At 41.2% G+C, this 13,225-nt stretch overlaps 1 protein-coding gene across 1 annotated transcript in view; it reads right to left on the reverse strand.

Annotated features, from left to right (window-relative positions):
- Positions 1 to 1,212: 1,212 nt before the first annotated feature.
- LOC149786135 (uncharacterized) overlaps positions 1,213 to 13,225 on the reverse strand; it is a 57,001-nt gene continuing 44,988 nt past the window's right edge. Inside the window, exon 3 of the mRNA XM_089978150.1 lies at positions 1,213 to 2,039. Within this exon, the coding sequence (XP_089834276.1) occupies positions 1,298 to 2,039 (742 nt within the window). The 3' untranslated portion in view covers positions 1,213 to 1,297. The remainder of the gene's footprint in view (positions 2,040 to 13,225) is intronic.

Here is a 13,225-nt window from a genome sequence, read left to right on the forward strand (position 1 = left end):
GCTGGTCACGTTGGCTGGCTAGCTAGCATTTAACGGCACGAAAGCACAGTGTAGTTCAATATTTCAAAGATTGGCAATTTGTGACATATTCATGGCTGTAAAACCATTATGAGTATTTATTACAGCAATATAATAACTGCAGTCTTGGTCAATATATAAGAGACTTTAACTAGCAGAAAATCAAGGCTGATCCTCTTCGACCTCACTCTGTTCTCGAGCAGTCGACGTAAAGTATATTTTAACTGAGAATTGGGAAATACAAGGAGTTATTTTTTAAGGTTTCTGGTGCAGAAAAGAACAAAACAAAAAAACAAACGAGGAACATAAGGTAGACGATCTCTATGTCCCACAAGTTTAAATGAAACTCTGCTAAATGATGAACAAATGCAATTGCATTTGCAGTTTTGGAAAATTGATTACAATGAAGCTATCAGACCGATTGTTCGTATAAAGCTCAACGAGTTACGCCCCTTCTAAACTTGCTCCTGGACAATATATAGCAAAATACGATTTATCCTCAAGTTCTTTTCGCCAAGATTTTCAATGTGAAGTAAATCAAAGTTTGCTAAATTTCACGCTCCCCACCCCCTTTTATTTTAAACGTTGTTGTTGATGTTGTGGTGATTTTACATGGCGGCCAGTATTAATGGTGGAGGAAGAACACGGAAACACCCCAGAAAGAACCACCGACCCACGAGAAGCTACTGACAAGCTTTCTCACATACACACATTGGCTGAATCCGAGACTCGAACCCACGCAGACAGAGGTGAGATGGCAGTGATCCGTAACGGAGAACGCTTTAGACCACTCGGCCACTCGGGGTCCCCTTTTCAAAACGAGTAATGCATCTGAATTACGGGTAAAGTTTTCATATTTCTAGATACGGACATTATTGGTTTAAAAGATGTCAATATTATTTCTATATTACTGACAAAGATTGACTATTTTAAAGAAATATTTTATAACTACCTTCTTTCTGAAAGGCGATAAACTGGATTGATAGGGTCAGATTTTTTGTCATGGTGTTTTTTTTCTCCAAACAACTCTTTCCTTCTGGCAATTGCATTTACACTAATTAAAAGAGTAAATGGTCCCGATTATCAAAGTTTAACAACTTTATCATTGGAAATAAGTTTACATTAATACAATTTGCATTACGATATAAACAACATCATATGAGGGTTTGTTAATAAATGAAACAGACTGAAAATTTAGACTTTAATGAAGTGTTATGTCAAAATACATTACGAAACCGAGCATATGCATATTTGTAGGCCTAATCTAGGTATTTAAAACTTAAATCCTTTGTTTCAAAGGCCGTATCCATGATTTGATGGACATGTTTCTTAAAGTATCCTCCGATGGAATGATTTTGTATCCAAGTCTGCTGTAAGTGTCAGAGCACAACTCATCCACCCAATGTACATGCGTCCAGTTCATAGACCAACGCCATTTATGATTAGATTCACGCATATTTACAAACATTTTATCCATATTAACCTTATCTACAATATGGTACGTCATGTTTATAAAATTGTAGATTTTTTTCATGGCCTTAAAATGATCTTCTGCTATTTCTTCAAAATATACCGTCATGATTCTATCCGGATACAAATATTCAATCTCCTTCAATTTAAATAGGTCAGTTCTCATTTTATCACAATGCGTGACGATGTTGTTTATCAACGTTTCCGTGTCATTTTCAAAAACCGGAAACCATGGTGTCATTATTCTCGAGAAAAGCACTCCTCTTGGATCACGAACAAGATATACAATCTTCAGCTTTGGCATCCTCTCCATCAGTGTTAGCCCGATGTCCAACCCTATCCTCAGAATTTTTGTCATCCTGTGAGCAGCCTTCGTGCACAACGCATTAAGCAACGACGTGCATTTATGGTCCGGATCGGTACACACTGTCCACCCAGACCTATTCAGTGTTATAGCTCTTTCGAGAACGGCGGGGAAAAGCCTATCCGTTCTGCATTCATAAATTTGCTCGAGTTGATTGACTATTTCAAAATTACTTGGCTCTGACACGCTGAAAAGCAAGGAAATGAATATAACATGACAATATTCAATCATATATCAGCAAATACTATAATGATCGAGAAGAATAATTCACATATCGTGATATGACATCTTGGTCGGAAAGGATAATTCACACGTCGTCATATGACATAGTGGTTGAGAAGAATACAGTCCAGTTTAACAATCATTTGTTACATGACTCTAATGGATATCGAACATAATTCACTATTTCTTTTTATTACTTTTCGTACAACACACCAAGAAAATAAGGTGTCACCAAAATAGTTTTGTTTGATTGATCATGGGGTAATTCTTTTTAATTGAATTAACGTGGTTCAAGAGCAGCGTGATATTTGTCCAACGCTCTCTAACATTCTGACGGAATGATTTTCATGGTACGTACTGCTGAGGCGAATACGTGCTTACCTGAGCCGATATCCATGAAAAAACGATTGTGGAGATCTGATTAAAAAAATATGTTCATAACAAGCATTAGTAGATATAGAGACTCGTTTGAGGGCTTACATAAAAATGCATGATTTGAAAGTAGCTATTCAAAAACAGACGGCAAATTACATTTGTAACTTAAGTGCAAGGACTCTTTAGTATATCGCTATTATTAATTTGTAAATATGAACAATACACAGATGTATCATAATAAAGTACATAATAAACTACTCACGACTAAAAACACAACAAATTTAGAATGGCACGCCTTCTGCTAGCAAGTTTAGAATGATATGCCTTCTGCTAGCAAGTTTAGAATGACGTGCCTGCTGCTAGAAAATTTAGAATAACGTGCCTTCTGCTAGAACATTTAGAATCAATTGCCTGCTGCTAGCAAACGTTGCAAGAAAATAGTCAGGCAGTTTGTTAACTTTCAAAACGAGAAATCCCAAACTAAGAAACTTGCAAACACGAAATCCAATCAACAATAGTGTTCAATAGTAAATAATTTGACTAAAGTAAGCGATGATAATGATAGTTAGTATAATATTTATTTCAAGCTAACTTTAAAAGTTGTGCACGTTTACATTAGTATGAGATATTGTTTATTGTCACTAATTTAAATTGTCTAGTGTTACCAATTGCAAATGTTTTATTAGCACGCTCTGTCTGCACTTCACCAGAAATCTCATTTACCTGCTGTTCGTCGATATTCGTAACTTCTTTCAAATCATTCATTTTGTAATGTAAGGCTTCAAATGAGATGCTCTGAACATATTTTTCTTATCAACTCTCCACAATGTTTTTTTAATAGAGTTTGCCTCACTTAAGCACGTATTCACCTCGCTATGCGTTATGATTGTCAGAGAGCATTGGATAAACGTCATGATGCTTTGAGCAAGAGTAAGGACTAAATACACATACCATAGGTAGCAAGTCATAAAATTACTTCACTCTATTGTGCATAACCACTCACTCAAACCACGTGTGTTCGGCACGTAAGTAGTGAAAGGGGATACCGTAGCCTCAATGGGAATTAACATTACAGACCCACCCACCCCCGGACACTATAGCCTCAATGGAAATTTAACATGGAGAAAAATCGTGGGACACTATAGCCTCAAGGGAATTTAACATGGAGAAAAATCGTGGGACTGTTGAGCCTCAAGAGGAATTGAACATGGGAATAGGGGACTGTATAGCGTCAAAAGGAATTTAAACAGGGTGGGACTGTATAGCGTCAAGGGAAATTGAACATGGGATTTTTTTTTTATAAAAGAAAATAATAAAAAAAATTTAAAAAAAGGGGTAGGCAATCGAAAGTCATTCTCTTTTCGAGAAATGTGGGTGGCCCTGAAAAGGGCCTTTGGGTTTATGTTAATATTAATATTAACATAGATGGCATCTGTCACATCTTCTTCTTCTTCTTAAACTCCTTCTAACTGCAGGTCCATACACAAGTACCCTCTTGAGACATCCTTGTCTTTCTATGTAAACTCTTCTCATCCATAGACTAGTATCTGTCCTATCAACAACAGTCCACTTGGACAGGACATACATGAGCATGTCCGTCCTAAACATCATTGAAGACACAAGGGTGGATGATTCAACTGTGGTGCACATCTTGAGGCGACGAGAACAGGTGAATCAATGCAGTGAACTGCGCTTATTTATAGGTAGAGGAAGGATTGAAACGGATTGAGTTCATTCACCAATCCAAACACGCGTTACAAAATTCAGTCAGCCCGCATCCAATCCGAAGAGAGCAGTCTGTGACGTCACGTGGTCTATACAGATTCGCTAGTGCCTGTGTGCAGTCAATCTATGCGACAGTGATTCAAGATGACGGAAACTCAGAAAACGATCCATTGGGGTGCACCAGCAGTGGAGACCGCCCAAGGGAACCCGGACTTACTTTCAGAAGAGGTAAATTGGGATTTTGTGGATTTTCTTACCTCGCAAGAATTTGTTCCAGAACCTTCGTCACCTTCTTCATTACCGCAAGTGGAGAATTTTAGACAGAGACAGAAAGAAGAATTGGAGAAATTTATACAACGACAAAAGGAAGCGGAACAAGCTTTTCTCCTACAGCAACAGCAACAGCAGCAAGAGGAAGAGGTAAGAAAAAAAACAAGAAGAAGAAGAAGTAGCAGCAAAGAAACAAGAGGGTGAAAATCAAACGGCCACGATACTGTTAGACATTTTAGCGGAGTTAAGAAGTCTGAAACAAATGTATCAGACTTCTTTATCACGACCGAAGAGAATACGACCTTCCCGAGCTAAACACGTCAACCCTGTGACTAAGCCTGTCTTACCACCCTTAGTGATTTCAACCAAATCATCATCATCATCAACATTACGCAGTCCAGAAGTGGGCCTTGGCCGTGGCAAAGGCTTAAGGCAGTTAAAGTTGATTGCTTAAACTCACCCCTACACCAAAAAAACCAAAGGCCCTTTTCAGGGCCACCCACGTCTCTCGAAAAGAAATACAATTTCAATTGCCAATAACTCAAAAAAAAAAAAATTAAACAGGGTGGGTCTGTATAGCGTCAAGGGAAATTGAACATAGGATTTTTTTAAAAAAAATAAAAAAAATTTTTTAAAAAAGGGGTAGGCAATCGAAAGTCATTCTCTTTTCGAGAAATGTGGGTGGCCCTGAAAAGGGCCTTTGGGTTTCTTCTGCTTCTTCTATTTCCTCCATTTCCTCATCCAGCCCCTAATCTTTCCCCAAATTCCTTTGTTCTTCCTATTTTCTTTTTCTGGTAACCAGTCTGGGTGACCCATAGCCCTGAACTTCTCTTGTATCTTGATCCAATTTTGATTGACTTTGTCAAAGGCCCCTTTCTTCTTTATTGTTTCCTTATCCTGTCTTTCTTGACTCCATTTTTCTTTTATCTTTTTCACCTCTTCAGTCATCACTTGTTTCATTATTTCTTCTCCTTTTTTCAACCTGTCCAGCCCCCTCTTCACATATGACAACTCCGTCCAATACACTATATGTTCTAGGAAACACCGGACTTGGATGACATAATCCAGTGCTTCCTTCAAACTCACCACTCTGACATAAGATGGGTCAATAAATCCTCTTGATTTGTTGACTTCATCTTCTATCATTCCTTCTATTATATGTCTGGCGGCCTTTAGACGTTCGACTTGACTGGTTACCAAGTGTTCTTTATCTTCATACTTCCATTCCTTTTGTATCCTTTCTATAACATATTCTGCATCTATCATCCAGAAATAGATATGCCTCAATTGATTAAATAAATCAGTCACTTGCCTCATCTTGTCTAGATTATTCTGTAGAATGGTGCGAACGACGAACTTTGTAGGTTCTTATAGTTAAAGCGCGGACGTGAAGGAAAACATCCCCAAGACATAAAATTGATATTACCTAGATCATGACCAAACAACGCGCGGACGTGAAGGAAAACATCCCCCTACTTTCTCATTTCATATAATAAAACCCAAACTATACTCTTCACATACGCTAAGAAACAATAAAACGAACCCATAATCTGCTATTCACACAAACTTACTTGAGCGGTTACAAACACAAACACAAACACATACACTCACACTATGAAAAAAAGAGTCAGTGTTTATATTCACACTACTCTACCTACACACATTGGCAAATTGATGGTTATTTCTTTTCTAGAGTATTGGGTAGCCCTGAAAAGGGCTGTTTTTTTGGAACTTCATGGACACCTGGTTAATGATGGCACCTTCCAGGCCTGGCGCCACATACACATCTTGTTCCCCAGTTGCTTTTTACTTTTTTTGGGGAGAGAGCAGAGGCGGGATAAATAGCTTCAGAATCCCAATTTTCTGTCTCTGGGATTCTGAAATTTCTTCTCTCCTTTTCCTCCTCTTCTTTGTTTCTTCTCTCCTCCTCCTCCTCTTCTTTGTATCTTCTCTCCTCCTCTTCTTTGTTTCTTCTCTCCTCCTCTTTCATCCTTCCCTCTTCCACAATGGCTTCCGCGGCCAGTTCGTTCAACAGGCGCCTGGCATATTCCAGATGCACATGAAGTTCCAACAGTTTCGCTAGTCTGGTGTTCATTCTGGTGTTGATCAATCAACAAGGGTAACTGGACTGACGAGTGACTTTTAATTTATACTAAAAGCGCGGACGTGAAGGAAAACATCCCCCTAAAAACATAAAATTGATATTACCTAGATCATGACCAAAACAACGCGCGGACCTAAAAGAAACACTCACTCACTTTTTTATACTACCCATTACTATTCTAAAAAATTTTCATTAATCACTTCAATATAATATTCACATCCGCAAAGCAATCCAATCAAACCCCCAAATCTACTCTCCCCACACCTCTAACAACAAAAAAGACATGATCTTAATCTACTATCCACACCAACGTACGTTAGCACTTACAAACACACAATCTTATACACAAACACATGCACTCACACTATGACAAAAAGAGTCAGTGTTTATATTCACACTACTCTACCTACACACACTGGCAAATTGATGGTTATTTCTTTTCTAGAGTATTGGGTAGCCCTGAAAAGGGCTGTTTTTTGTTTGCTATGGCAATCTTTTAGTTTCTAAGAATGCGTCGTCCTCTGAGGATAGACTTTCTGACGATAGGTCTGCTTCTTCGGAAAGAGAAGAAGAACTCTTTGGTGTCGATACGACAATCGACAAAGCCTCTGTCAGGTTCAGGTTCCTGCTGCTGCTGCTGTTGTTGTTGTTGTTGCTGTTGCTGCTGTCTCTGAAGTCTGTACTTCTCTGTCCATTCTTCTTTCTCCCTGTTCACTTCTTCTCTGAAGAGCTCTTCTATCAGGTCTTCAGTGACTTTTAGCATTCTCACATTCTCTATCTCTTCAGCTTTCGGTATCAGACTGTGTCTGACCCTATGCAAATTCACGTAGGCTTCGTTTAGCTTAGCTAGCTTGGAGCACATCTTCGTAGGAGGATGAGTCGACAATGGATGGTTAGACTGGAAAACTGCCCCGGTTCTTAAAGTCAAAGCGCGGACGTGAAGGAAAACATCCCTCCACGGTTTTCGAGCCGGAACGTTCAATGAGTGACATGAGAGAGATAGAGAGAAGTCAAAGAGCATGAATCAACATTCTTATAGCCAAATAAAAGACAAAGACATTTTTTTCAAAACACATTTTTTTATTCAAAATCACTTAACACTAACCAACAACAACTCTAACATTTTTAACAATAATCCAACATTATAACATCAAACTTTTTTTCAAATGACGAACATTTTTTCAATTTACAGTCTCCTTTAAACAGGGCTGACAACGTTGTGAATGAAATTGTGATTTCCACTGTTGGAAGTCATTAGGCCATTGATGGACACTACGTTTCCTAGCTTGAGACAAAAGATAAGCATAATGGTCACAAAACCATCGATCTACTTTCACATCGTTTCTAAAAGAAGAACGAGGATCAAAATGAGTCACTAAATGTTCTAAGGAATAGCCCAGGCTGCGATGATGCAGAAAATACACACAATATTGTCCACACACCAAGGAATCTGTGTCTTGTAATTTCACATCATTGAATCGGGTGGTCTGAGCATTTCTTCTCATAAAGTCGATGATATCGTCTTCCAAAGGGGGCAATCCATACGAATCAAAATATTCCACACATCCTTTTTGAGGAAAGTAGACGGCTACCTAGTGGGTTCCTGAGAGATGACTTTCGTCCGTGTTGATCACATAAGCTAGATGGTTTTGAGGTTTGCGATGAGGGAGTTCATCTTTAGCACAGACGACAGGATTCCAAGAAGACGTGTACGAACTGTGGTTCAAAAGGTAATAAAGTTCCCAGGTATCCATGTTTTTTTCTTCTTCTTCACAGGTAATAATATGTCATCAATTCGATCCTGACTTTTTGCTTGAAAATGTCTGACAAATAACCGTTTCTTCGTTTCGTCTCCTCACTTTGATTCAGGAGAGCTTCGATACGATGGATCTCTTGAGTGGCTAATGGTGGACAAGAATGTTCACGCAAGTCTTTATACCACTGGTGCAACACGTCTTCGTCCGAGATGAGACTCCAAGCCTCGTCCAGATACTCGTCCAATTTTTCTTCTTGACTCAACATCAGGCATTTATCGTGTTGAATTTGACTGGGATGATCGTTTTGACATCCATAGCAATTTTTCTTGATCAATTCCGTCATTTTTTCGACCAAGTGTTTGGCAAAACAGGAGACTAAATGGGCTTCTTGTTCTGGCCATCTTGACTTCATCATGATCACTTCTTCCACAGTCTCCTCACATTTCATCTCTAAAGTTTCTCCACTAGGTAAAGAGGGATAACAGTCTTCCATGGCTTCTAATAGTCTAGAATGACTTCTCTCAAACTGTTGATTTCTATCGTATTGTCAAATTCTGCATACAGGATGACGTTCACCGTCTCAGTTAGAGCTTCTGCAAACTGAAGTTCCACACGAATCTGACCAGATTTTATAGGGTGGAAATGTCCCTCGTCGCTGCCTTGGTCTGGAGTGAAATCAAAAGCCCACAAAGCATAGCCTCCTGCATAATCCTCGTACGTAATACCGTGAGTGGTGTTGGTTCCTAACTGCCCCGTGGCTTCGTACAGGGACAAGTACGACCTCAAGTAATTCTTCTTCTCAAAGTCAGGTTCGAAAGGTCGGGTACACAAGGTTTTGCCATCGCGACTGACTTCAGTCTTGGACACTTTGTAATGTTTAAACTCAAAAGGATTTTGATCGTGGACTCCGTTGAAGGCTCTATTCTCGACCATACCAAGGATTAAACGTTTAGGTAACTGCCCTTGGAACAGATGATCTTCGACCATGGATCGCCGTCCAGCAGGAATGTGAAGGTTTTCACTTCCACGCGACGTATGGGATACTTGGCGGTCGTTCTGCTCAACGTCTGACTGATGTCGTTTCCCACTTTAGGTAACACTTCCACACGTCGTATGTAGAGTCTGGCTTCTTGGATGATGGTTTTGTAATTGTCACTAGCAGCCACTAAATGAAAAGCGACGCTGCTACGATTCAGTCTCAGGCGAACATTCACCCCATTCAGCAAATACTTTTCTTGTAACCACATGTCCAAATGCAAACGATCCATCAGTTCTAAACTCTGTCCATTTATGATTTTGTCTCTTCTTTCTACAAAGCCCTCATTGTGGTCTTTTTTTGCATCAATTTCGGTTTGGTCAAACTTGTCTGCATCGTCAGCTTCCCATACCACACAAGCATTGAGATGAGTGTTCTTGGCGTCTATTCCGTACGTCAAGAGATTTTCCAGGTACGCTCGATAAGGGTAAGTATCCATGCTGCTACTGACCAGTTTGTTATTCAAGTACAAATCCACTCCGCTAAACAAGGAATGCATGAAATTGTTGATGGGAGCTACTGGCTCGTCATCTATAACACCTCCTGTTTTATCAAGAACTTTGACTTTCAGGTACATGTAACTGCTATTCAAATCGATGTAATCTTCGGACAGTCCTTTGATTTCAAACTCGATGGGAGCGGAATCCATCAAAGAGGAGACAGGGTGAAATTCCACCCATTGGGATACTTGCATGGTCATCATAGTGGGTGGCATGGCAAACAGATCCAGTTCCGACTTGGAACAGGCGCAAGACTCTCGGTGCATCATTTTTTTGTGTCTCAATAATCGAAAACGTCTAAGTCTCGAACGGTTTTTCTTTTCTTTGCCTTTCTAGCTTTAGACGTGTGAAGTCTGGTGAAAGGGTGTTTTCTTCGTCGTCTCTTTCTGCCTTGTCCTTGCTGAATGCTTGACTAGGTAGCGTGCAGAGCATTTATAGGTGTTTCTCGTCGGCTCAAAAGGTCTTTGCCGGTTTGCAACAAGACATTTTTGCCTGCCCTCAAGAAGGCTTCTTTGGGGTTTTGTTTGTCGATGATGACATTTTGGAGAAATTCTTTGCCGTGTGTCAATGCCGCATCTTTCAAGGCGTGCAATCCGCGTGTCACCATCGGTTTCAAGACTGGGGCCACCCAACGAAAGGCTGATTTTAACATATCTCCTAAACCGTGTCCTCGCTGTCGAGCAACGCCTCGGTACACTGGATACATGACTTACGAGTCGTGAGAGAATCGTTTTCGAAAATGGAGTTTCACTGTGACTTTCCCTTTGGTGAATGGAATATTTTGTCCCAGATCTCCTTTTATAGCAATGTTGACCGTGTCCAAATAAGATTTGCTGACGGGCAAATAGTGAGGATGTACAAATTCGCGGTGGACGTGATAAGTGTTTCCACCTTCCTCGTCAGCGAGCGTGGCAGAATCCACTTTGAAAGGAATGACACGCAGTAAGGCACGGAGGTGTGTCCCACCACGTTGTACTCCACCACATCGGAGTACACAACCATCAAATTCAGTCCTTGGTTCAGTTCTACTGGGGTACGAAAGAACTTGCTAAAAGAATCGTTGTCGGAAATGACTGGCAATTCGTTTTTTTTTCATCATGGCCATCCTCATGTCCATGTCCCCGTCCAACATGTCAAACAATTCAGGACAAAATAAGAAAGACAACATTTTGTGCCCCTCAGGAAATTTCATCAGGAAGCGACGAGCTACTTTGTGGTACTCCAGGGTGACACTTTTTCTGACACTCTCCAAAGCTTTCAGAAACAAGACATTAAACCTAGAGCTTATGGTGCTGACCAAATGTTGACCACTAAAATAATAGCCTGGGGGAATGATCAAGCGATAGGTCGTCTTTTGAGTTTCTGGGTTATATATTTTGTGATCATATTTGACGTGGGTATTCAAGTACTGTTGCATTTGCTCGTCATGAACTTCCACTGAAAAAAATTTTGATTGGGAAGGACATTGAGGACTTGAGTCGGGTGAATGATTTCTACCAAAGCTACTTCCCAATGGGCTTCGTGATCTAATGGGATGGCCTGAGGTAATTTGGCCGTGTAACAGCACAACGTGTTCTTGGGAAACACCTCCATGGAACTGTCACTGGGTAAGGTTAAGTAAAATTGGTTTTGGTGACTCATAATTCCAGAGTTCTGTGGCTGTCCGAGGGGTTACTGGACGTCAGAGGCGTGTCTCCGCCCAAAATGGGGTTGTTGTTGTTGTTCTTGGAGTGGTGACTGGCACTGGTACTGGACACAAGGTTCCCGTGGTTCCCGTTCGAGGAGAATTTCAGGGAGGGATTAGGAAGCAGGTAACCGATGCAACTGCTCAATAAAATGGTCCACAATTGTTTGTCTCCTTGTTGCAAACTCAAATTGGCAATGGCTGCCCCGATGACACAATACACCACGAAGATTTGGCAGAAAAAGACGATTTGAGTTTTAGGCACACGTTCTCCACACCACACCCACAAAGGTTGTTTTTGTAAATCTTGCACAGAAGAACTAGGTGAAGGAGTGGTCGACGTAGCTGCGTCTGTGTGAAAGGGCATGATGGTCACTTCTTTTTATAGTCGATGACTTGCGAAGCGTCGATCCAAGAATCAAAACTGGGTGGATATCCTTTCCAACGTACTTTGACTTCTTTGACACGTCGTTTGCCCACTTTACGGGTTCTGCGTTCGAGAATGCTTTCGATGTCGTACACGTCGTCTTCTTTTTTGGTGACACGTTGTAACTCGGGCAAATAAAACGTTCCTTTGAGTACTTCTCCGTTCATGTCTTCCAATTTATAGACGGCAAGATGACGGCCATGCACTCGTCCAGTGACACGAAACAATTCGGTCGTCCAGTTAGGTAAGTAACCTTTGTCGAAAGTGCGTTTGGTTTTGCCAATGCGCACCCAATCTCCTACGGTCAACTCTCCACTTTTCTTGGGGATAGCCCTCGTCGGGGACGTACCAAACAGGCGCTCAAACACCAGTACTTCGTTGTCGGGAGTCACTTCTTGCGGGGCACGTCCAATGCTTCGATGGTAAGATTGGTTGTACGCTTGCACCAGGTGCGGTAAGATGTCGATGTACTTCAGAGTGTGGTGATGCGTAAAATATTTCCACATGCGTTCTTTCAAAGTGCGTTGAAAACGTTCCACGATGCTGGCTTTGGTTTCGGGATTCTCCGTGGTAAAAAAATGAATGTCACGTTTCTTTAATTCTTTTTGGAAAGCTTGGTTCAAAAATTCAGTGCCTTTGTCCGTTTGCCATCGAAGAGGGTGACGACCGATTTGTTTCAACACTCGTTGCAGGACTCGCACTAACTCGCTGCTCGATTTGGAAGTCAAGGGTACGACCCAGGCAAATTTGGAAAAGACGTCGACGACACAAAACAAATATTTGTAGCCACGATTGTAGCTGGCCAAATGAGAGACATCGGCTAAATCGGCTTGCCATTGATGATCGATGCCTTCCATGCGGGTGCGACTTCTGGAAAACTTGCGTCGAATGGGTTTGTGTTGTTGTAGGGTTTAACGCCATTTTCCAGCACATGATAGGCTATGCATGGCGGCCAGTATAACTGGTGGAGGAAGAACCCTGGAAAACCCAGGGAAGAACCACCGAGCCACGAGAAGCTACTGGCAGGCTTTCCCACGTACCCACGCTAGCCGAGCCTTGGACTCGAACCCACGCAGGCAGAGGTGAGATGGCAGTGATCCGGAACGGTGAGCGCTTTAGACCACTCGGCCACTCGGGGCCCCAATGGGTTTGTGTAAAGTGTAGGTAGCTTGTTCTTGTAACCATCGTTGCACTTGAGGTAAACGGAGACTTTTCAGTCGAGTTTTGGCAGCACGATACAATTTTTGAACTCCTGCGTAACCTGCAGGATGGG

The sequence above is a fragment of the Sinohyriopsis cumingii genome, chromosome 12, assembly GCF_028554795.1.
Source record: "Sinohyriopsis cumingii isolate HCF-2022 chromosome 12, ASM2855479v2, whole genome shotgun sequence".
Taxonomy (NCBI): Eukaryota; Metazoa; Mollusca; class Bivalvia; order Unionida; family Unionidae; genus Sinohyriopsis; species Sinohyriopsis cumingii.